Source organism: Gymnogyps californianus, unplaced genomic scaffold, assembly GCF_018139145.2.
Source record: "Gymnogyps californianus isolate 813 unplaced genomic scaffold, ASM1813914v2 HiC_scaffold_31, whole genome shotgun sequence".
Lineage (NCBI taxonomy): Eukaryota > Metazoa > Chordata > Aves > Accipitriformes > Cathartidae > Gymnogyps > Gymnogyps californianus.
The window spans coordinates 1,566,379-1,586,652 of NW_026114191.1; the positions used below are offsets into that span (position 1 = coordinate 1,566,379).

At 52.6% G+C, this 20,274-nt stretch overlaps 1 protein-coding gene and 1 pseudogene across 1 annotated transcript; one reads left to right on the forward strand and one right to left on the reverse strand.

Moving 5' to 3' along the window:
* Positions 1 to 2,847: 2,847 nt before the first annotated feature.
* LOC127028303 (olfactory receptor 14A16-like) lies at positions 2,848 to 3,745 on the forward strand (annotated as a pseudogene).
* A 9,394-nt stretch (positions 3,746 to 13,139) lies between these two features.
* On the reverse strand, positions 13,140 to 14,120 carry LOC127028304 (olfactory receptor 14A16-like). The gene has a single exon (XM_050914020.1). It carries the CDS (start codon positions 14,103 to 14,105, stop codon positions 13,140 to 13,142), a length of 966 nt encoding a protein of 321 aa, XP_050769977.1. The 5' UTR covers positions 14,106 to 14,120.
* Positions 14,121 to 20,274: the final 6,154 nt, after the last annotated feature.

Genomic DNA, 20,274 nt, shown 5'->3' on the forward strand with positions numbered 1-20,274 from the left:
CTCCATTTGGTCACCTGACTACCTCTATGCGCTGCTGTGGACATCAGGAAAAGGGAACTTTTTAGTTGTCCTAAACGTAAACATCTGCTGTCATTTCGGTGTACCAAAGGAATTCCCCACCGGGCTCCAAGACGATGCCCCCAGACACTGCCCCGTCTCTCAGCACTGCTCCCTGAGAGCTTGCAGTCACCTGCCCATAACTTGGACAACCTCTGGTGTCCCCTCAGATGTCACCAGGTGTTCCCACCTGAACAACTCCCTCAATCAGCATTACTTAGCATGGGAGCTGAGAGAAGCAGCTCACATGCAGGTGCCTGTTTTGTGCCCACGTGAACTGAGGCAAGAGGAATCTCACCTCCTGTGGGCTGGTGCTGTGCACGAGAGGGAGGTGAGCCCTCTTCTAGGAAGTCCCCAGGACTTCCAACTCAGGATGGGATGCCTCGAATGAGTCAGCTGAATCCCTTGCCTCAGCAGGGGTCAAGGAGATCCCTCCCTGTCACTGGCTGGTTGTCCTGTCAGATGATGGGCCAAGGAAAGGCGATTCTCATGCGCAGCTCTGTCTTTGACAGGAGAAATGACACAGTTGGAAAGCAGTGTCTCTCCCCAGCTGAGGGAGGGAACATCAATGATTGCTTCAGCGTGTTTCACAGCAGGTTCCCCTGGAGCCCCAGGGACATCTCAAGGGAGTCCAAAGAGGGCCGAGAAAGAGATGCCTTGGGCTGGTGCTCTAATGCTGAGCTGGGTTGTCCTCCTGGGACGCGGGGAGCTTACGGCAAGCGGGCAGCACAGCAGAGAGACAGCTCTGCCCAAAGCGCAGCAGGGCTGAGGGCGCTGCCTGCAGGCACCAAGGGGAGAGGAGCGAGGCAGAGAGAGGTTAAAGGCAGTGTGGAGTGGGAGGATGGCTGAGCTCTCACTGGGGCAGAAATCTTCACAGCCCTCTCTACGGTAAGTCTCTGGCTGCAGGGCACTGAACCCGGTGTTCCTGGCGGCATCTCCGAGACCTGGTTCATCCCACAGCCTGTAGGACCTGGCAGGAGGATTCTCACCGTTTCCCTAGTGCAGAGGAGGAGGACGTGCTCTTGAGCAGGGCTTCCCTGCTGCACGTCAGTAGGACAGGGAATGATGGTTTCCTTGTCTTGGGGATGACTGCAGGGGTAGAAAGCTGGGTCTGCAGCCAGGGGTGCCCAGGGCTCTCCTTCTGCGGAGGGTCCCTGCGCCCCTGGGGATCACCCCCAGGGCATTTCCAAGGAAACTTTTCCAGAGGATGGTCAAAGTGGGGATTACCTGAAAGGGAAGGAGTCCGTGCTTTGAGAGTAGTCCTCTTGGTTGGCTGGGTGGGCAGTGGGAGATGGGAATTTATTTTTGCACTCTTGAGAAGGCACGGAGATGCCCCTTCTCTTTCGGAGTTATCTAGCTGAGCTGCTCCTTAGCCCTTGTACAGAGAGAGATGCCCCCGGGGCAGTTCCCCGCTGCCAGGAGGGGTTTGCAGGGCAGAGCTGAGCACACAGTGAAAGGGATGGGGCTGTCTTTCTGTGAGCACTGAAAGGGCAGAGCCCTGGGCACAGAGAAGCAGTTCCCGGCAGAGACAGCTCCAGGCAGCAGAGACATTGTCAGAGGGGGAGAGGGAGCACAGCTCAGAAATGTGGTGGGAGGGGGGATTCAGGCACCTCCCCGCCATCCCCTGCAGTGCAAGCATCTTCCCCGGAGCAACTCCGTGGTCTCCTCTCCCTCACTGCCTTGCTCCCTACCCTCAGCATCACAAGCACTTGGCCATCGGTTGCCTTCCCAGCAGCCCGACCAACAAACAGCGGGGTGGGGATTCAGGTTCAGCTGAGACACCAGCACTATGGGTCCTGCCATGCCGATTTTTCCATGGAGGAAAAGCAACCAAACCCCCTCCCAGCCTTTGGGGCACTGGGCACTAGAGTGTGTGGGGCTGGAGAAGACCTGGCCCTCCCTTCAGGGCAGCCCATCTTGAGGACATTTGAGTCCTTCCCTGGGGGGTCCTGCTGGGCTGCAGGCTGCCTTCCAGAAGGTCACAACTCACCCATGGCAACCTTGTGTTTTCCAAGTGCCCAACAGAGAAGACACGACGGGGCTGAGGCCAAGGAAATGCTGCTGGAGGTCTGTCTGCGGGCAGCTGGAATGAGCCCTCTGTGTCCCTGGCTGGGAAGGGAGAGATGAGATCCTCCTCAGGTACGATGAGATGGGAGCAGGGGTTTGGAGATGTGCACTTAGAAACTGGATTCCTCTGCTCTCAGCAGTATCCTGAGTATTTCTTTTGGGGAGAACACCGCAGTGTGATAGTCCTGCAGCTCAGAAAGCTGCCAGCACAAGGCAGCTGAGACCAGGGCTGATGGACTGACCGGCTGTCCTCCCTCTGCACTAAGGGACAGTCCCTTTGCCTGTCAAGACCCACAAGGTTTCACTTGGAGTGCAGCAGGAATGCCAACGATTTCTGCCTTAAAAACACTCCTCAGGTGTGGTGAGACAACTAGAACAGAAGAAACAAACCAAAATCCCCTCAGCTCTGCTGTGCCCTCAGGTGAATTGGGAGCAACAATGCGGAAATCACCTTGATATCAAAAGTGGATTTAACCTGAGATCACCCATGTTCCTATTTACCTGTAACTGTAGGGCAGGATTGACAGGGCAATTGTACCTGAATTGTAGGGCACATCTTCCTGGAAAGGCGAGAAGCAGTCTTGGAGGATTCTATGAGAAACTGAATAGATTTTGCTCAGATAAATCTGTCCCAACTTATTGATGCATTTTCCTCCTTGGACAGGCTCCCATGGCCAGGGGAAGAAAATGTCCAACAGCAGCTCCATCACAGAGTTCCTCCTCCTGGCATTCGCAGAGATGCAGGAGTTGCAGCTCTTGCACTTCTGGCTCTTGCTGGGCATCTACCTGGCTGCCCTCCTGGGCAATGCCCTCATCAGCACCATAGCCTGCGACCACCACCTCCACACCCCCATGTACTTCTTCCTCCTCAACCTCTCCCTCCTCGACCTGGGCTCCATCTCCACCACTCTCCCCAAAGCCATGGCCAATTCCCTGTGGGACACCAGGGCCATCTCCTACCAAGGGTGCGTGGCCCAGCTCTCTTTCTTTTTTTTTTTTTTTGTCAGCTGAGTATTTTCTTCTCACTGTCATGGCCTATGACCGCTATGTTGCCATCTGCAAACCCCTGCACTACGGGACCCTCCTGGGCAGCAGAGCTTGTGTCCACATGGCAGCAGCTGCCTGGGGCAGTGGGTTTCTCAATGCTGTGCTGCACACTGCCAATACATTTTCCCTACCACTCTGCAAGGGCAATGTCCTGCACCAGTTCTTCTGTGAAATCCCCCACATCCTCAAGCTCGCCTGCTCACTCTCCTATATGAGGAAAGCTGGGTTTCTTCTGGTTAGTGCCTGTTTAACATTTGGGTGTTTTGTTTTCATCGTGCTGTCCTATGTGCAGATCTTCAGGGCCGTGCTGAGGATCCCCTCTGAGCAGGGACGGCACAAAGCCTTTTCCATGTGCCTCCCTCACCTGGCCGTGGTCTCCCTCGTTGTCAGCAGTGCCATCTTTGCCCACCTGAAGCCCCCCTCCATCTCCTCCCCATGGCTGGATCTGGTGGTGACTGTTCTGTATTCGGTGGTGCCTCCAGCAGTGAACCCCCTCATCTACAGCATGAGGAACCAGGAGCTCAAGGATGCCCTATGGAAATTGGCCGAATGGACGCTGTTTCACCGACAATAACCTGCCTCCTCTTCTCTGTGCATTTCCCAGAGGCCATGAGCCTGCTTTTTTCCCTTGTCATAATCCTAATTATAGATAATGTTCTGGGCTTCTACTACTTTTCTTGAAGTTTGATCCAGTTGTTTCTGAGCCTTGTACAACACCGGATCAGATGTGGCCTGTCCAATAGCAGCTCTGCAATAAAAGGGCATCTCCCACGTGCAGTGCCTGAAGGCTGAGCTCTTCCTCCAAAGGTGCTGCCACTAAAATGTCCACGGAACTGGTCTTTTAAAGAGTTTTGTCTCCTTGTGTTCTCCCTGTGATTGGGGTTAAGCTCACGGTACCATGGGGTTCCATTGAACTGAACGTTGTGGTTTTAAAGGTTCTCTTTGTGGTGTCCAGTGGCAGTGGAGATGGGGCATGGGCTCCCAATTCCCTCCTCAGGCTGCTTCACGTATGACAGGACTGATGGCACATACAGAAATGAATGTGGAGGGATGGGGAGGGGATGGGGACTTGCCATGTACCTTGGGCTGGGAGGGAATAAAGACTCAGAAGGTGAAACCCCCTCAGAGGTGATGTCCCCCAAAAGTAAAGCACTGAATCGAGGTATGCCCAAAGAAGGACTCTGAAGTGGCATGGGAGTGAGGGGGGACGCAGCAGGCAGAGGGAAGGGAGAGTGGAGAGATGCGGGAGCTGCGTGAGGAGGCCCAGGGCTGTGGTGGTGCCCTGGGGAGTGGGGCTGATGGGGGCAGAGAAGAGGTGAAATGCAGCGGGGGTTGAGGCTCAGCTACAAAATGACTGCAGGAGAGCCTGGGAGTGAGTGGCCTCTGTTTGCTTGTGTCGTTGTTGCAAGCAGCAGCCGTGGGGCTGATGGGCAGGCTGAGAGCCTTCCCTGCCCCCCAGGACCTGCTGTGCCCTTCAGAGGGGCTGGGGCTGTGGGGGGAGCGCCCAGAGCTCTGCAGCACCCTGGGGTGGGCAGTGTGGTGGGGCCAGGGCAGAGTGGGCTGCTGGGCTTGGCTGGGCTGGGCAGAATGCAGGGGAGGTGGGGAGAGCTGGGGAGGGGCTGGGCTGGGCAGGAAAGTGTCTGGCAGAGGAAAACACCCGTGGAGAACTCAGCTGTGTGAGCGTGCAAAGTGAGGGCAGGGTGCTCACAGTGCAGAGCCAGGCCTCATGGTGAAGGAAGCAAGGCACCAAAGGGGCAGAAGAGAGGGGCCCGGTCTGTGCCGTCTTCCCTGGACACCCCAGGGAAGCTGTCCCACGGCAATTTTCCCTGACCACCCCACACACCGGCCATTTCCAGCTCTGGCCATACACCCCAGCCCTCAGGAGGGACCTTTGCTGCATGGACACCCCTGTCCTCCTCTGGGGCTCTCTGATACCCAGCTCCACTGCCATTAGTAATAAAAAGAAAACCACTTTCCTACTGACACTCATTAGAAACCAGGTCCCAGAGCTCTTGCCACTGCTGGTCTCTCAGCCAAGCCCGTTCTCAGACACCTCCACCTAGATCAGGTGCTCATGGCTGTGTCGTGACATGTATCGAAAATCTCCGTTGTTTGAGATCCCACCAACTGGCCTGGGTCCTTGCTCCGGTGTGGGGCTCTGAGGGATTTCTCAAGAACTCAGCTCTCTCAGCCTCCCCTTGGCCGTAATGTGCTCCAGGCCCCAACCATCCTTCTGGTCTCTGCAGGACTCGCGCCACTCTGTCAGGGCCTGCCTTGTGCTGGGGAGCCCCAGATTGCATGCAGCAGGCCTGATGCGCTCCTGTGCTGGGTTAGCTTTGAGCAGCAGCCACCCAGCCACCCAGCTGCTCCCTCACTCTCCCTCCTCAAAACGACAGCACAAAGGGAGGAAAAAAATAGAGAAAAGCTTATGGGTCAAGGTAAAGAAAAGGAGAGCACTTACCCCTTACTGTCATTGTCATCACTTACCAATTACTGGGCAAAGAAGAATTAACCTGGGGAAGATCAATTTAATTTATTACCAATTAAAAAAAAGCTGTGGATTGTGAGAAACTATAACAAAAATATTACAGACCATTCCCCCACACCACTCCATTTTCCCAGGCTCAGATTACTCCTTCATTCCCAACACTTCTACTCACCCAACCCCAAGACAAGGAGGGGGAGGGATGGGGAATGGGGGTTACAGTCAGCACAGAACATCTCTGCCGCTCCTTCCTCACACTTTTCCCCTGCTCCAGCTTGAGTTTTCTCCATGGGATCCCACCATATTTGCAGCCAAGGCTATGTGGTGTTCATGTCTTTCTGTCTTACTTTTCTCCTATATACTCACAGAATGATGGAACTGTTGAGATTGGAAGGGACCTCTGGAGATCATCTAGCTGAAGGCCTCAGCTGAGGCAGGGTCAGCCACAGCAGCTTGCTCAGCGCCTTGTCTAGCTGGGTTTCAAGTATCTCCATGGAGGGACACTGTACAACCTCTCTGGGCAAGCTGTTCCAGTGATTGACAGCCCTCACAGTCAAACAGTGTTTTCTTGGGCTCAGGTGGAATTTTATAGACATGACTAAGATCTCTCCAAGACTTTTCTTCTCCACACTGAACAGTGCCCCAACTCTCAGCCTTTCCTCTTAGGAAAGATGCGCCAGTCCCTTAAACCAGCTTTGGGGCCCTTTGCTGCACTTGCTTTAGGAGGTCAACAAGCTGGCTGTAGTGGGCAGCCCAGCACTGGACACAGCACTCCAGATGGGGCCTCACCAGTGCCGAGCAGAGGGGAAGGGCCACCTCCCTCCATCTGCCACCAGTGCTTTTCCTAACGCAGCCCAGGAGGCTGTTGGCCTTTGCCGCAGGGCTGCATTGATGGCCCATGCTCAGCTGCTTGTCCTCGCTGCAGGAGGACCCCAAGGTCCTTCTCTGCAGAGCTGCTCTCTAGCCGGTCAGCCTCCAGCATGATGGCCACAGGGTGGCTGGATCAGAGGCTGTCCTCCTGCAGGGACTTTCTCAGCAGCACCTTGTCCTTCTTGGACAGCAGCTTCCCCTCTGTCACAGGGCCCCACACAGCGCTGCAGAGTCACCTGGGACAGCAAAGCCCTCTCCTGCCGGGGCTGCACAGCCCAGGCCTGTTGCTCTCGGGCCTTGGGGACTGCAGCTTTTGCTCTCCTTGTGGCAACCTCCTTCCTCATTCTCTTGCCACCTGCCGTCCCCTCCAGCATGCCTCTGCTGGGAAGCAAAGCCTTGCCACCCAGGGGTCGAGTCCATGGGTACCAGGTTTCCACGTGACAAGTCTGCCCTTGGCCCTGCTGCCCTATCTGAGGTGCTGCAGCCCAAATGTGCACCAAAGCCCACAACCGGGGGCACTGACAGCAGGAGCCTCGTGCGCCATCACAGAGCTAGGACATCAGGGGAAGGAGAGCTGAGGCGGGGAAGGACAGCTCCCATGGCTTTTGTGCTGGATGGAGATACAGCGCCTTTAGGAGAGAACGACGGGGAAGGTGAGAAGTGGGGGATGCCCTGTGGGATTTCAGGGCAGCTCAGATAAATGGAGGTTCTCTGTGGGACAGGCAACAGGTGAGGTGGGAGTTTTTGTGGGGGTCAACTTTGAAATGGGCCATCCACTCTGATGCTCACCTGGACCTGGCACTCCCAAACGAGGAAGAGCTGGTGTGGGATGTGAAGACCAGTGTCAGCCTTGGCTGCAGCGACCATGAAATTGTGGTCTCCCAGATTCCCCAGGAAATGGGGAAGGAGAGTAGCAGGGCACAGACCCTGGACATGAGGGCATGAGAACTTGGCCTGTTGAGGGCACTGGCAGGTGGGATCCCATGGGGGCAGTGTCAGGGCCCTGACACCATCCATAGGCCTTCATGGCCCTGACCAGCATCACCTGCGGCCTCCACTCACCCCTCTGTCCATGGGCCCAGCAGACCATTGAAGCCAGGCCTCAGTTTCAGCCCCACCTTGGTCTCTGCTGGAGCTCTCCTGCTCTCCAGACACAGCCAGAGACACAGCCTTGCCTGCCCATGGACTTTGTGGATTCAGCCTTGCACACTCACTTCCCACCTTGGTTCTTTCTTGGGGGTCCACTGCAATGACACTGTGGCCCTGCCAAGTGCCAGACCCCAGCTCATTCACAGAGCCCTAAGGGCCTTTCTGCTGCCTTTCCTCCTGTCCCTTGCTCAGGGTTTGGGAGGAGAGAAAGGAAGAGCAGGTGAGGTTTGTGGGTGCACTGAACCTCCAGCAGGCAGGCATTCAAAGTACATGTGCTGATATCCCTCCTGAGGCATGATGCCTCTAACAAGACCAGAACTTAAGCAGCAACAGGACACTACAGATGAGAAAAGAGTACTAGTGTCATGGAGTTGCTAATCAAGGTAGAAAGCACCGCGATAACCATCTCAGAAACAAGAAAGGAGGGTGCAAAGTGAGGAAATGCAGCGCCAGTGGGGAAATGGTGAAAAGGGGGTGACTTTTTGCAAGGGAGTGGATAAGGTTGGTTAAAGAGTAGGACTTGAGAGGTGGGAAAAGAGTGGAGAAGGAGTGAATGGGGAAGCAAATGATCAAGGCTGTTTGGGGATACCTGTCAAGTAGCCCTGCATCTGAGCCGCACAGCCTGGAGCAGCACAAGAAGGGTGCCGCTGCTCTGATTATACTAATATCTGACTGACTTCCACGGTCGCGGAAAATCTGAGAGCTTTCCTTACTGTCACCACGGCCTTACTGAGGCATGAGTTACTGTTGGTAAGTCCATGCTGCCTGCTTTTGGACACATTCTTCTCTTTTAGGGGCCCAGAAATGTCACCCAAGAGGCCTCTCATTGATGGCACACTCCTCCCCAAAGCGAGCTTGTACAGCCTGTGGTTCCCTGGGTTGCACTTTTGGCCCCTTTCAAAGATGGGTGCAACATTGGCATGTCCTCACTCACAACAGACCTCTACCAATCCCAATTCAAAAGGGATATTCCAAAGAAATAATCAATGTTCCCCTGTAACTTCAGTACCACTATTTTGCCTGTTATACGGTGTATTTAGTTTCTCTGATCTTTCTTATACTTACACCTGTCCTGATACAATGACCATTTCTGAAGTCATCTTGTCAGATGCAGATGGCCGAGGCAAAGGCCCTTTCCATTCTTCTCCACTTTTCTCCTCCCCTCACTCTTTCTTCATTCCCATCCCTCTCACCTATGCTGCTGCTTCGAGATTCCGGGAGTAAAAGTTGGCCTCTCTTTCAGTAGTCTGATTATCTCTGTAGCCAACTTTTTAGTTATGTTTCTATCCAGCTTTTTGTATCTACCCATCTAAAACATTTCTGACAAGATTATCCTTTGTAAAAAGGCAACCTCACTAGAGGCAGCTTGTACTGAGCCTATGGTTACAGAGTGTGTTTGATTGTTTATGAAAAGTGATCATGCTTTACTTTTCTTGTCTTACAAATAGGAAAAAATCTTCTGTGCCTGTGTGCAGCCAGTTCTCTAAGGAGAGCAGGCGGGAGATGGTGCAAAGGAGCTGTAACATCCAGCTGCAGACTTCAGTGGAGAAGTCTGATGCAAGGAAGAGTGATGCAAGTCCCAGGTGGCCAATGTCAGAAATGGTGAGGCTGGGGAAGTGAGGAGCAAAGTTCTCCATACAGTGTCAGACCTGAAGGGACTGCTTTTCCTACCTGCCCAGACCTCCTGAGGAGACACTCTGCATCAATATTAATCAGAGAAAGCTTCTATCACCTCTTCTTTAAAATGAAAAGTAATTAAAAATATACTTTAAAAAAACCTCATTCTTATTAGGTGCACTTTGAAATCTTCCTCCTTCTCTACAGTATGAAATGACTCCAATTAGCTGTACAGGGCTTGAAGACTTGAAGGAAATTAGGAAGAGAAATAGTTCATTAGGCTTTCTGTATTTTAGTGAGCCCCATGATGTATTTGGTGCTGAATCCATGAACCTCAGACACTGGGTGCAGATTGAACAAACCTCTCAAGAAGTCCAAGTCAGAAGCAAAACCCAAAGTACCTTGAAGCACTGATTGGCCCCACTGAGGGCCATTACTGACAAAGTCTCCCCAGGGACTCGTTAGAGCAGAGAATTGGAGGCTGTGATTGCAGGTAGGCAAAGGCACTGTGCAGGTGGCTGTAATGCTGAGAAAACCCTTGCTTTGCTTTATGAAGCAGAAAGGCCAAGCTGTGATCTCCAGCCCATGGCAAGGGAGGTCCTGTCCCTCACGCGTGGCTCAGGGCTCTTCCTGGGACCGTGGGATGTGGGGTGTGCAAGGCCGAGCGAAGGACAACAATGGCACAACAACTTCCAGCTTCGTCATGGGGCTGCGAGGAGGCATTGAGGCGCCAGTGCCATGAGGACAACATGTCTTCTCAGAGACCTCAGTGGCAGAGACAACTGCCAGAATCATGGGGACAGAGACCCTGTTTCTGTCGGTGCCTTCCACCCTTGCCAGCGCCCTTTGCCATCTCCACCGCAGGCTGTTCTACACTGTCCTACACCTGCCCCTCTTTCCCTGCAGGCTGTAGACACCCATCTCGCTTCCCCGCCTTGCTCTCACCTCACCATTTCCGTACGTTCACTGGTGTGTCTCCACCCTCACTGGCTGTTCCTTCAAACACAAAGCCATGGGCTGATCCACACTCCTTCTGGGTGACCTCTTGCACCACAGCAGTACCCTTCGAATGACATTTCTTCCTCCTGATAGCCAGTCTCCACCTTCCAAGTTGCACTTTGTCATATTTTTTTCTCTCTCTTTTGCTTTTTCCCACTACCAAGGAAAGCTCGACCGTCTCAGAAAGGACCCTTCAAGCAGGCAGCCCAACCCGTTAGTCTTCTTGTGGCCTTTCACCTGACCAGAGAGAAGTAACCTCACCATGATCTTCTAAACCACATGAGTGCTGCTGGCCTTTCAGCTTCTCATATAGACGCGACCAAGCCATGTGCCTGCGGCTGTCCCATCATGTACTCGGGTGGAATGGACATGACAACCCCTATCCAAGCCCTCTTCCTGGACAGGGCCTATGGGGTACTTGGGCAGAGGTACTTTCCCAGCCATGTTCCTTCTGCTGCCTAGCACCTCCAGAGACAGAACTGACCTCACAGTCCCCTTCACAGCCATACCCTTCCTACTGGATGAGGAGTTTCTGAGACACAAGCAACCTCATAGTATCATACCCATCCACCACCCTCCTTATGGCACAAGACCTGACTGGATAAAAGTATGATTGTTTTATCCAGTTTGTCAAATATATTTCCTGCCAACGACTGGAGTGGAGAAACATTCTGTACAGGAACTGAAGTATTTGTGTGGACACATATTATATCTCCTCTTCTGCCTCTTTTTTTCCCCTTCTTCCTCAGCCTATTCAACTTTCAAAAACCTCTTCAAGGGAAAGATTCATTGACTCGTAGATTTACTCAGGTGTGAAGAGAGCCCTGAGCATCATTGTGTCTGACTTTCCTGCTCAAGGCAGGGTGAACTAGATGAGGTTGTTCAAGGCCTCCACCCAGCTTTGCATCATCCACAAAGGAGCTGAAAGCGCACTCTGTCACATCATAGAGGGGGGATAATAAAGATGGTCAACAGTGTTGGCCCAAGGGCTGGTCACTGAGGGATGCCGCTAGTAACTGGCTGCACGGAGGACTTTGTACCACTGACGACATTTGGGCTTGATCATCCAGCCAGCTTCCCACCCACCGTAACGCCCACTTCTTCAGCCCAGATAGCACCAACCTGGCTCTAAGGACACCACGGGAGACCATGTCAAAGGCCTTGCAAAATCCCTGTACACAACATGCCCCTCTTTCCCCTCTCCATTTTGGTTCAGCCATCCCTTTGTTGTCCTTCAAGTGCCTGGAGGCGGCTGCAGGAGGACATGTCCCATCACCTTCCCAGGGACGGAGGTAGGATGACCAGCCTGTAATTCTCCCAGTTCTCGTTCCTGTCCTTCTTGAAGATGACTTTGACGTCTGCCTTTCCATGGACCCCAGAACCTCTCTCATTGCTCTGGCACTTTTGAGGGCACAGTCCAGAATCACAGGCAAGGGTGACGTAGCAAACAGGAGCACCTGCAATGAGCCTGTCCAAGGCAGCTGAGCTGAATCTCACTGGGAGGGTGGGGGTTGTTCCTGGAGTCACACACAGCAGTGTCAGGGCTCTGTCAGGTGTCCACAGCTGAGCTGGCCTCAGGCACTCCTGATGCACACAGATGTGTTCAGAGACATGAGCCCTTCCCTTGCACACGCACAGGCAGTGCATTGCAGGAGTCACCCTGTCTCTCTGGCCTCCTCTTGCCACTCCCAGAGGCTGGGAGGCACCTCAGCCCTGCCGTGTGTCGCCCTGCTCTGCACTCATCTGAGATGCCCCAAGGCAAGAGAAATGGACACAGGGACCTCCATTCAAGGAAGCACATCCCAGTGCTGCATTCAGGTGGTTTCCCATGGGATGTTATTCCCAACATGAAGTGACCTCCAGATGTTGCCTGTCTCTCAGGCCTTCAGGGAACCCCTAGGAACAGCTGGTGGCATTTGTGCTCACTCAGGTTCATCTCACCTCACGCGCATGATGTGCATGCTTACATCTCATCCGTACAGTGCCAACATGGACTTCTGACCTACTCTTTTGGTGTCCCTCCGTGGAGGGTCAAAGAACCTCTGAAAAGGGATGAGAGGCGAGTGCTGGAAATGGTGGCTGTGAGGGGCTAGTCCATGATGATTGCCCTGGGGCAGCTTCCCCAGGGTGTCCAGTGAACACGGGCACAGACCAGACCCTGCTCTGCTGGTCCTTCAGGTCTCTCACAGGAGGCCTGGCTGTGCGAGGACACTGCTGCATGCCCCAACCCTGCACACTCACACTGTTTAGCTGTACATTGGTGTCTTCATCTGCGGGCCACTTTCTTGGGCATGTTTGTGAGAGCAACTTTGGAAGAAGACCTAAGCAAACAGGCACTGTCCTCAGAAGATCCCCTTTCATGATGGATCCACTCTTACAGAGGCCAGCTCTGTCACAGAAGTGCCCATTGCCTGTCCCTGCCTGCGGTCACAGGACTGCCACGCAGCAGGACGATGGCCAAGGTGCCAGAGCAATCAGGCCTTACACCAAATCCAAGGGATCAGAAAGAGAGTGTGGAAGTGAAAAGAGAACAGCTCTGGAAGACCAAGTGCTCCCTGGCAGTGCTGCCATGCTGGGACACTCTTCCTCTCCACCTCTGCACACAGTGACTGTCCCTGCAGCTCCCAAAAGTTCTTGGAGGAACGATCTTAGAAAAGAAGAAGTCGCTGCAGGGCCCTTTATTTTGTTTCAGCACACAGACAGCACAGCTCCTCGTTTACACAGCCACTTGGTCAGAAAAGAAAAGCAGAGAGTGAATTAGAATGCGGATGAAAACATTATCACAAGTAAAACACTACCACCACCACCAAAAACTACAGATGACCAGCTGGGCCTGTAACGAGTTACATTATAACTGCTCTGCAGAAGAAGATGGGCAGTTGATTGCTTTAGAATAACATCCAGTCTTCATTTTCCACATGGCGTCCTTGAGCTCCTTGTTCCTCATGCTGTAGATGATGGGGTTCACTGCTGGAGGCACCACCGAGTACAGAACTGACACCACCAGCTCCAGGGATGGGGAGGAGATGGAGGGGGGCTTCAGGTGGGCAAAGATGGCAGTGCTGACAACGAGGGAGACCACGGCCAGGTGAGGGAGGCATGTGGAAAAGGCTTTGTGCCATCCCTGCTCAGAAGGGATCCTCAGCACGGCCCTGAAGATCTGCACATAGGACAGCACAATGAAAACAAAACACCCAAACACTAAACAGGCACTAACCACAAGAAGCCCGACTTCCCTGAGGTAGGTATCTGAGCAGGCGAGCTTGAGGATGTGGGGGATTTCACAGAAGAACTGGTGCAGGGCATTGCCTTGGCAGAGAGGTAGGGAAAATGTATTGGCAGTGTGCAGCACAGAACTGAGAAAGCCACTGCCCCAGGCAGCTGCTGCCATGTGGACACAAGCTCTGCTGCCCAGGAGGGTCCCGTAGTGCAGGGGTTGGCAGATGGCAACATAGCGGTCATAGGCCATGATGGTGAGAAGAAAATACTCTGCTGATATCAAGAAGAGGAAAAAAAAGACCTGGGCAGCACATCCCAAGTAGGAGATGGCCGTGGTGTCCCAGAGGGAATTGGCCATGGCTTTGGGGAGAGTGGTGGAGATGGAGCCCAGGTCGAGGAGGGAGAGATTAAAGAGGAAGAAGTACATGGGGGTGTGGAGGCAGTGGTCGCAGGCTACGGCAGCGATGATGAGGCCGTTGCCCAGGAGGGCAGCCAGGTAGATGCCCAGCAAGAGCCAGAAGTGCAAGAGCTGCAGCTCCCGCGTGTCTGCAAATGCCAGGAGGAGGAACTCAGTGATGGAGCTGCTGTTGGACATTACTTCACTGTGGGCATGGGGGACTGTTGGAAGAGGAGAAAACATTGACAAGTTAAGGCAGGCTTCTTTGAGGCAGTCCTATGCTGTTTCCCAAAAAATCCCCTTAAAAATACTTGTCTTTTTGGGGGGAACTTCATTCAGCTCTTTTTTGTGAGCTGAGGTTTGTGCTGCTGAGTGAAGGCATTTTCTGTGAGGGGCAGAAGACAACATCTTTCGCATTGCTCTCAGCCTGAACACTGCAGAGTCCTGAGGGACAAATGGGCTCCCTGTGCCCTAATGCACAGTCAGGAGAGCTGCTCTGCCCACGACTGACCTGCTGGTCACCATGCAGGTGCCCTGGGCTTATTACACCTCTCTCCGTTGGAGGATGACCTCACTAACAAAGTACTTGAAGAAGAAACTGGACTTTAGTGAGCTCCGAGGAGTCCAGTTTCAAAGTCCTGTTCTCCAAACTCTTCTCTCTTTCCCCAGGCAGCTGAGTAGAGAGTGATGCAGAGGGGTGGCCTGGCTCTCTGCTGCCTGGAGCTGTCCCTGCAGGGAGCTGTTTCTCTGTCCCCAGGTCTCCTCCCTCTCAGTGCTCACAGACCCCATCCCACCCGCTCTGTGCTCAGCTCGGCCCTGCACACCCCTCCTGGCAGCAGGGCACTGCCCAGGACCATCGCCCTCTTAGCAGGTCCTAAGCACTAGGGCAGATCAGCACTGATGCTGCAAGCAAAGGGGATGCTGGTGCTGCCTGTAGGCAGAGGAGTGGGGGAAGGCACTTGAGGAGGCTTCTGGCAGACGTGCTGATCCCTCACTGCAACAGTTCAGGAGTCTCAGTGACTTATCCAAACCTGATATCTCCTTTCCTTTTTCCCTTAGAAGAAAGGTGAGATCACAGACCCTGGAAAGGTCTTCATCTTCAAGGTAGCCCCTGCCTTGACCTTCCTCTTAAAATGCTGCCTCTGCCAATGTTGTGGGGTGATGTGGAGCTGTGAGCAGCCCTGACCCATGCAGCACCCTCTCGACAGCAGAAGGACCCTGCCCTGACAGGGGTCGCTCCTTCCACCCACACCTTCTCCCCACAGCGCCATGGGGAGCTCCCCGGGCAGGCTGAGTGCTGACCCTGGCAGGTGGCAGAGTCCCTGCCTCAGCACACAGCCCCCTGGGGTGCAGGGACCCTGCTCGGAAGGACAGCCCTGGGCACCCCTGGCTGCACACCCAGCTTCACACCACTGCAGCTGTCCCTGGAAGAAGGCAGCCATCATGCCCCATCCCTCTGACGGTGCAGCAGGGAAGCCCTACTCTGGAGCACGTCCTCCTCCTCTACACCAGAGAGAGATCCCACAGGTTGTGGGCTATGCTGGCTTTAGGAGATCACTCTAGGAAGTTAATTTGCATTGCTCTGCATGCAGAGACTTACCGTGTCAAGGGCTGTGAAGATTTTTCCTCTTTTGAGCTCTCAGCATCCTCCCATCCCACACTGCCTTTAAACCTCTCTCTTTCTTGCATGTCTCGCCTCAGTGCCTGCAGGCAGTGCCCTCAGCCCTGCTGCCCTTTGCAGAGGAGCTGCTCCTGGGCAGAGCTGTCTCTCGGCAGCGCTGCCCGCTTGCCATGAGCTCCCTCCATCCCAGGAGCCCAGCACAGCTCAGCAGCACAGGACCAGCTCAAGGCATTTTAATGACCCCTCTGGTGGGTTTGGTGCCGACTCCATGAACCTCAGACAGTGAGAGGAAGTTGAAGAAACCTCTCCAGAAGTCAAAGTCAGATGCAAACTCCAAAGTTTCAAGGAGCGTTAATGGGTCCCAGTGGGGACCATTACTGACAAAGCCTCCCTGGGGTCTGGTTAGAACACAAAACTGGAGGCACAGATGACAGGTAGACAAAGGCAATGTAAAGGTGGAAGAGATTCTGAGGAAACCTGGATGTGTTCCATTAAGCCAAAGGACCAAGGTGTGAGCCCAGCCCCTGGGAAGGGAGATCCTGTCCCTCACACATTGCTCAGGGCTCTTCCTGGGGCAGTGTGACATGAGGACATGCAATGTCAAGGGCAGGATTATGGTCCAACACCTCCCAGGCTCTCGAGTGGGGAAGGGGAGGCAATGAGACCCTCGTGTTGTAAGGATAAGCTGCTTCCTCATAGGCATCGGTGGCAGAGACAACAGCCATAGCCAAGGGGAGAAAGAGCTCATCTCTGTTGGGGGCTTTGCAGACTTTCTTCAGACCTTTATGGTCTCCACCACAGGCTGTCCTACATAGGTGTGGACCCCGAGGGGAATTTATGGCAGAGAGTAGGAGGAACATGTGGAGCTCTTCCTGGGGAGGACGACGAGTCAGCTGAGAGCTGAACGCTCATGGTCAACACTGTGGTGGGTGGATGTGGAAGCCCAGAGAAGGGGGAAGCTGGCTGCCTTCCAGCCTCAAGGCTTCTGTGATTCTGTGCTGGAGAGAGCCATCTCAGTGTGTGTGTGTGTGTGTGCTTGTCTGTGCAGGGATGAACTGGCAGGATGAGGGGATCCCAGAGCCAGCTCCTGGATAGACAGAGGTTCTAAGAGCAGCTCCTGGGAGGAACCATACTGTATCTGTGTCTACATAGTGTTATGAACATTTCCCTCCCTAACTAGTATGCAAACCACTCTTTCTAGTATGAAAGTGTATTAACTTTCTTCATATATATGTAGTTCACATTGTACACTGGTTAGTCATGCTTGAGGAAGCAAACTAAAGGACACCAGATCATCACAAGGACCAGAAGGACAGCCCAGCCCTTGAAACAAAGCCTTGGCTTCTCGGTATCTTTGAGCTTTCCATGAAGATAAAAGCTACCCCTGGAAAACCAAGATAATGCCAGCAGCCCAGCCCCTCGAACACATCTTTCAAACCCTCCCAATGTTGGCTGGCATCAGAGAGAGGTAATTATAGCAAGACCAACTCCAGGAATGTCTGCATCAATAGACAAGCAATAAGACTGCTGATGGATGATGGTGCTGCAGAAGCAGTTGCTTTGTCAAGTTTTACTATGATTAGCAATGGGTAGTGTGTGTGTTAATTAGTGATTAGTCAAATCCTGTTGTACCTGAATGCTTGAAGAGTATAAGAACCCTCTGTATTAACCACATTCAGGGTGCCCCAATTGGTCTGGAACACCCCAGGCACTTGACTAAATATTTACTCTTGTAATTCTGCACTTTGTGTCACAGCCTCAGTCCTCGGTCGGCACGGGCCAGTTGTGAATTTCCTTAACAGTTTGGAGACCCAGGTGGGACACAGCCGACTCACCTGATCCAACCTCTCACTACCACCCGGACCCTGAGGATCTCCACTGCGGGCTTGTGAGTGAGTTCCCCTCAAGATACTTGGGCACAGGGACAGTGAAGCATGGATCTTGCTTGGCAGTAAGGAGGTGATGGTTTTGTATAATGGGAGGCAGACAAAGTATGGTGACGAGGTCACCAGTACGTGAGTTGCTGCAGCCCTGGAAATCCATTGATGGGATGGCTGGGTCATCAAAGGCCCGAGCCCTGTGTCAGGAAATTTGGCCAGAAGTGACCACCTTTGATGATGCATCCCAAACGTGGCCACGGCCTGGTTCTGTTGATGACATTAGGCTGAGCTCTTTATCCCAGCAATTGAAGGATTGGTTCCCATCACAGATGGACTCTTGGGGTATCTGGGATAATTACTGGACCATTGGGTTATCAGGTATTAAAAAAAAACCCAAACAAAACCTAAAAAATTCCCTCCAGAGCAGAGAATAAGTAAAGGTCTCTGAATGAACGGGAGAAAGAAGAGCTCTTTCCATTCTGGAATTCACAAATATCAGAGAGAAGTTTCCCCTCTGGGTCGGAAATTGAATAAAACCTTCAGCCACATGGGAAAATCTGGCATGTTCCCCATTCAGCTCCACCTGCCCATCCTACTGCTCTTTTTTCTGCTTTTCCTCTGGTTTCTGCTCCAGCTAGTGCGACTGCTTCTGCTTTGCTAGCACCTCTCTGAGAAGAAATTCTAGGGCCAGGACGGGAACCTGGCCAGCTTTCTGTGGGAACAGGCTGCCTGCCATTTGCACTGATTTGGTTTTGGGGAAACAACAAATGCCCAGACTGCAGGATGATCCAGAGAAGCTGCTGCAAACCACACACAGCATCTTCTGTGTTTATGACTCTACGTGGGCCCATGTGCAGCAACTGTTTGAGACTGTTTTTTCTGCAGATAAAAAACTGAAAATCTGAGAGACAAACTGCAGATGGGCCAGGGAAGAACAGGGCAGAAGCCCATGGCCGGGCAATGACCCAGGACGGGACCCAGACTTACCAGCAAATAGAGGTATGCTGCAAAGAGAGAGAAGGGGATTGTTAGAGTCATTAGAAAGAGTGTAGATTGGGTTAAGGTCCAAGAATGTCAGCAAAGAAGCACCAAACACCTCTCTGAATGTTACGCCCAATTGGTTAAACAAAGAAGACTGTTTGGAGGGGTCAACGTTGAGAAGGTGGAAAATCGATCTTTAATGGTATCTTTCTTTTGTAGATCAGTCAGCCTCAGAGATTAAGAAATATTTTTCTAGGCATGTGCCAGGATGGCAGGGCAAAGGATTGGATGAAATAGTCAGCATTGCTATGTTTGTGTTGAATGGAAGAGATGAAAGACAGCTGAAGCAAAAAAAAAAAAGAAAGAACAGGGACAGAAAGCTAGTTGGCAGCGGCATTAAACGGCAATCCTGGACTAAGGGGACAGGGATGCGGAGGTTTTCTGAGGTAAGGTCAGAGGAGGAAATTGGAGGAGCAATGGACCTCGAGGAACTAGAGACAGTTGTAATTATTGTGGACAGTAAGGCCATGGGAAACAGGAGTGCCCAGTGTGACCAAAGGGCCTCCCAACAGCACCTCTCAATCCTCTGCTGCAGTCTTGCCCTGCTCTCTGCACCCTTTCACCCAGGACTGATAGCTACCAGGGACCTACGGTGCAGTCACTACAGGAGCCTCTGAATAGGAAATATTTTCCCCTTCTTCGCATGAGAATCTGGTCTCAAACCTTTTGACTGATGAACATAATTCCTCCTGTCTAACAGGTACAGGGGCAACTGTTTCGACCTGAAATCAGTATACCTATTCATCCGGAGTCTCAATACCTTTTTGCATTTCCCTGGGGAAAGATCCAACTAACATGGACAAGGCTCCTTCAGGGCTTTCCTGCATCCTCCACTAGTTTTCTAAAGTTTTGTTAGAAGATTTGCAGGATGCTGTCTTTAAAGAAATGGATCCCTTTTTGATACAATCTGTTACTGCTTTATTGGTAGCCAAGGAATCTTACAGAGCTGACACCCGCACCTTACTGTTGGCCTTTGCTGAGAAGGGCCATCGGGCTTCTCCACATAAGATACAACTTTTGTAAGAGAAGTGTAAAACACCTGGGTTACATTCTCCAACAAGGGGAGTGTTGTTTATCTGAGCACCGTAGTCAAGCCATTCAAAACCTTCCCCAAGCAGTTACTAAAAACACATGCGAGCCTTCTCAGGAGCTGTAGCATTCTGCCGCCCCTGGAGAGCTGCTTCTGGGGAAATGGCAAATCCACTGATACAGACTGCTGCTCATGGTGCTGGAGAACCCATCCACTGAACAACAGACAAGGTAAAGGCATCTGAGCTTTTGAGGCACGCATTAGTGACTGCTCCTGCTGTGGGATTGCCAGACGACGGGAAGCCATTTACCTTGTTTGTACAGGAAGAAATGTAACTATCCCAGCCAACACCAGTACAGTCTGGCAGCTCAAGGACCCTTTGCTTGTGTCCCTAGGACAGCTGCCGCAGCACTCCTAGTTGAACAGAGTGAAAACGTGCTGCTTGGATCCCCTCTAGTGCTACAAGTACCACATGGACTTGAAATGCTGCTGTCACACAGCACTGTCACCACAGCGAATACATCGCTATGAGCTGATTCTCTTAATGGCGGAACACAGAAGAATGAAGTGATGTCATACACTGAACCCTCTTACTCTACTCCCTCCACCTGGGGAAGAAACTCCACATCACGATTGTGTGGTAACAACCCATGAAGCCCAAAAGACTCAAAAATATTTACAGAAGTGCCCTTTCCAGATCCGGATCTTGACCTCTGTGTAGACGGGTCCCCATATTATCTGAACAGTGACCAGGTTACAGGTTATTCAGTAACTCCTGAAAATAAAGTCGTGGAG